Here is a 4,527-nt window from a genome sequence, read left to right as displayed (position 1 = left end):
ATGTTAGAACAATGCCCCCTCGGACATAATTATTACACCAAAAGATATCAGTTATCTCAGTATACTGAGAGCGACTGATTGCCTCCAACTGAAACAAAATAAGGAAACAAACATGCGAGGTGCAAACAAAGGACCTGCGCTTGAGGGGCTGCTTTAAAACTTCACCACATCCTTCAGTGTCATCAACAGGAATCTTAATCTATACCTCCTCTCTTTTTCTTCTACTACTGCTCATTTGTCTTCCATATGATGGAGACATGGTCAAGATAAAGAAGAGGAGGAGAAAGAAGAACAAGGAGGAGAAAAGAGATAAGTCTCTGAAGCCACAGGAATGCTGGGGGTTGATCAGGAAACTACACCACCACCTGCTGCCATATCAAAAAAGAAACAGTTGCTCTCGACTGCTATGAAGAGAACTAGTGAATGGTATTGTGTCTTCTCCTCAGCTCTTCTTTTCTTTTCCTTTCCTCTGCTTCATATTTCATTTGGGCCTCTCTCATAGTTCATTATAATCATTTGAGAACTCTTATGATTCAGTTTGTGTCTTTCTTTGTCAGGAACAGCTGTTCTCTATGATAGAAACGTTTAGCAATTAATTGAAGAGGATTACTTTGTTTGATTGGTTCATGCAAAAGTTTATTCTTAGAGATCCAGCAACTAATCCTGCTTTCTCTTTTTAGCCCTTTTCTGTTTTCCTTAATTTGCTTCTCGTGATTCATGTTGGCTCTCATATGTTTTCTGGATGACCACCTATTCTTCTTTCTTTCTTTATTTTTTTCTGGACTGAGAGTGATGGTGTTTAAGGGTGTCTATGTTACATGGAAAAGCTAATTCATAGAAATTGTGATCTTTGTAGGATACTATCCCAGGAGATCCCCAGTGATATCACCATCCATGCTGGAGGATCCACTTTTGCCTTACACAAGGTAATTCAAAACCATGGTTCCAAAAGGTAAACAACTCTGAAAGAAAATCTGTTCCTTGTCAACTCATGGTTCTTCAAATAAATGGAACTGCATATTGCCAATTGACTGTTCAAAGCCCACATAAATGTAGATATGTGAGGTAAAGCAAGCTACATACACCCCATGATCATATGTAAGATTCACTTTAAATGTCATTGGCAGATGAAAGTCTTGATGAATAATCCTATACTTCAGCAATCAACTTCTCTTTTTTAGCTTTTCTTATTCAGATTCATCCCAATTAAAATTCTAATACAAATATTCGACAATCTTTCTATGCAGTTCCCTCTGGTCTCCAAGTGTGGTTATATACGGAGGTTGGTCTCCGAAGCCAATGACTCAAACATGTCAGTCATTGAAATCCCAGATGTTCCCGGTGGTTCTGAAGCATTTGAATTGGCAGCAAAGTTTTGTTATGGGATAAATTTTGAGATCACCATGGAGAACATTGCTATGCTTCGGTGTGCGGCGGAGCACTTAGAAATGACAGAGGACTATGCAGCTGGAAACCTAGTGAATAGAACAGAGGACTATTTGGAGGAAGTAGCATTGCTGAGCCTCTCAGGTGCAGTCACTCTCCTACAGAAATCAGAGGACCTTCTTCCCATGGCTGAGAAAGTAAAACTAGTAAGCAGGTGCATCGACGCCGTAGCCTATATAGCCTGCAAGGATAGCCAATTCTGTATATCCTTGAGGACTGAAAGTAGCCATGAGAACTTGACTTCTTCAGGATTACAACCTAAAGCAATTGTGGATTGGTGGGCAGAGGAGCTAACAGTCTTGAGGATAGATACCTTTCAAAGAGTTCTCATGGCAATGAAGGCTAGGGGCTTTAAACAGTATGGTCTTGGACCGGTAATTATGCTCTACGCACAGAAGTCTCTGCGTGGTTTGGTGAGCCACAATCTTTCCTCATCCTACTTCTTTTTTAATTTTTGCTTTTGTGCTACAAACATCAGAACCTGCCAATGGCACAAAGGAAAAATTAAATGGCTAAACTAGATTGCCTCTACCAAAATTAATATTTGAGAATGGGTCCAATCCTCCTCATGTCATACTAAGGGGTGTGACTTCATCATCGGACTCAGGTTGCTTCTAACTTGTTATGTTTGTATTGTTAACTTATAATAAGGAACTGACTTTCTTATTACTAATCGAGATAAATCTATGTGATTAATTCACAGGTGAAAAGCAACCTGAATTTGGCCTTGTATATTTCTGTTTGCAACATTTTATTTGATATATAATCCATTGGTTTGATGCAGGACATATTTGGAAGAGAGAGGAAGAAAATTGATCCACGACAAGAGCACGAGAAAAGGGTAGTGTTGGAGACAATTGTCAGCCTTTTGCCGAGGGAAAGGAATGCAATGTCGGTCAGCTTTCTCTCTTTGCTTCTAAGAGCAGCAGTATATCTCGAGACAACTGTGGCTTGCCGGCTTGATCTAGAGAAGAGGATGGGCTTGCAATTAGAACAGGCAGTATTGGATGATCTGTTGATCCCTTCATTTTCCTTCAATGGTGACACAATGTTTGATGTTGATACAGTTCAAAGGATCTTTGTGAACTACCTCGAACATGAGGTAGATGGAAACCACTTTGGTTATAACACAGATGATGATTATGTTTCTTCACCACCTTGTGACATCGGGCGGGTTGGAAGGCTTATGGAGGGCTACCTTGCCGAGATTGCTTCTGATCACAATTTGACTATTGCAAGGTTCATTAGCCTTGCTGAATTGATTCCAGAGCAGGCAAGAGTCTTCGAAGATGGAATGTACAGAGCGATTGATATATACTTGAAGGTGCTCTTCCTTTTACCTTGTTGCCTTGCTCGTTGTTTTTAGTGCCATTTGCTAATACACTTATTTTTAAAAGAATAATGAGCAACCATTTTAAACAAACGATGTGGGAGAATTACTCATCTAACACTACATGGAACACCTGCGACTTGAGTCTGGAACCTCCTCCAAATATAGAGGTTTAACTGTCAGGCCATAATCCAGTTTTGTCCATGTTTTGTTTGTTGACTTACATAAGCTTTCGGTCATAATTTTCAGTGCACAACTTCACATCTTCTGTTTTTTGCTTCTGTTCTTCATCATATTTCTGTAACAAATAGTGACATCACTATCTGTTAATCATCTTGCATATGGGAGCCAAATTTTTCTCAACAGCCTGAAGGTTGTAAATGTATAGTTTGTTGTACATGAAGGCATCCTTGTGGTTAATTTTTCTTTTAAAGGTGATCACTTAACTGAATGACCACATTACACATCATTTAAATGTAGTGCTCTTTTAGATTTATACATGAACTGCATCCTTATGTTCCAATAATATGTTCTACTTCTTTTTGTATTGTTATCATTTATCGCTGCTGAGTTTGCAGGCTCATCCATCTTTGAGTGACATGGAAAGGAAAAAGGTCTGCAGCTTGATGGAGTGCCAGAAGCTATCGAGAGAGGCTTGCGCCCATGCAGCTCAGAATGATAGGCTTCCGGTGCAGATAGTTGTTCAGGTGCTTCATCATGAGCAGCAACGCCGTAGAGATGTGATGAGTGGAAACTTTTCTGGTGGAGAATCTCCTGCTCTATCCCAGAAAGCAACTCCATTTGGTGTTGGATATCATAATGCCCCGGATGAGCTCTCGCGCTTGCGAAGAGAAAATGCTGACCTGAAACTGGAATTGTTCAGAATGCGAATGCAGTTAAAAGAAATCGAAAAATCTTCAGGAAATATAACTTCTGCAGGCAAGCCTCCATTGCCAAAGAAGTCATTCATTAATTCTGTATCGAAAAAGCTTGGGCGCCTTTACCCCTTCATGCGTTCTGACAGTGTAAAACCTCCCTCCGGCAAAAGAATGACAAAGCCACACAAAGATCGGAGGCATTCAATCTCTTGATACATAATTCTGGTTAAATGCTGTATATGTTTCACTTCTTCAAATCGCTTGGACAAAAGTTGTGTTTGCTTCGTGTAAGGCATGAAAGATGAGGGGTTATCTGTTCTCTCTCTCTTGTTTCATGTAAATCAGTTTCAGTAGACATTGATCTTTCACTAGATGCCATGGTGTGGAGAAAATGGAAGCTAATGTTCTTGAATTATGTAAATTTTTTTTGTTGTATGTACATAAGAAAATGCTATAATTTCCTTGATATTATCCTGCACATTTGCTCTGAGATTAGAACTTCAGTTTTTCTTAAAAAAAACATAAATCTTTATAAATAAATTGAGATTTCATTTTACCACTGATATGGCATTTTCTGGAGTTCTACAAATAAATTAGCGCAGGAATGTGCAAATATTGCTGAATGACCTTACCACAACTACCCGCAGGATACAGAAAGGAATCAGTGAGAGGAAATATTCTTAGATTACTTAATTATCCTTGTTTTCCTTGGACAGAAGGAGGGCAAAAACTTCAGTATATTGAACACTTATATTTCTTGAGTCATTAGAATGTGATTTTAAGGAATCATCACCAAGAAGGATAACCCAATATTCTAAATTTGAGAAAAAAATTCTAGTGCTTTGGACAAATTCTTTCATTCAGCATGTATCA

At 38.9% G+C, this 4,527-nt stretch overlaps 1 protein-coding gene across 2 annotated transcripts; it reads left to right on the top strand.

The window, feature by feature from the left end:
* Positions 1–260: 260 nt before the first annotated feature.
* LOC105032519 (BTB/POZ domain-containing protein SR1IP1) lies at positions 261–4,075 on the top strand. 2 transcript variants are annotated; one of them, XM_010906980.4, is made up of 5 exons: positions 261–426; positions 857–926; positions 1,248–1,859; positions 2,231–2,770; positions 3,355–4,075. In XM_010906980.4, exons 1-5 carry the CDS (start codon positions 332–334, stop codon positions 3,865–3,867), a joined length of 1,830 nt encoding a protein of 609 aa, XP_010905282.1. In that variant the 5' UTR covers positions 261–331; the 3' UTR covers positions 3,868–4,075. The 2 variants fall into 2 exon arrangements, with proteins under 2 accessions (XP_010905282.1, XP_010905283.1); XM_010906981.4 differs by lacking the exon at positions 261–426 and having other exon boundaries at positions 853–952.
* The last annotated feature ends 452 nt before the right edge of the window (positions 4,076–4,527 follow it).

This window comes from Elaeis guineensis, chromosome 13 (genome assembly GCF_000442705.2).
Source record: "Elaeis guineensis isolate ETL-2024a chromosome 13, EG11, whole genome shotgun sequence".
Classification (NCBI taxonomy): domain Eukaryota; kingdom Viridiplantae; phylum Streptophyta; class Magnoliopsida; order Arecales; family Arecaceae; genus Elaeis; species Elaeis guineensis.
Note: the sequence above shows the minus strand (reverse complement) of the source record. Positions and strands in the feature narration are given on the sequence as shown.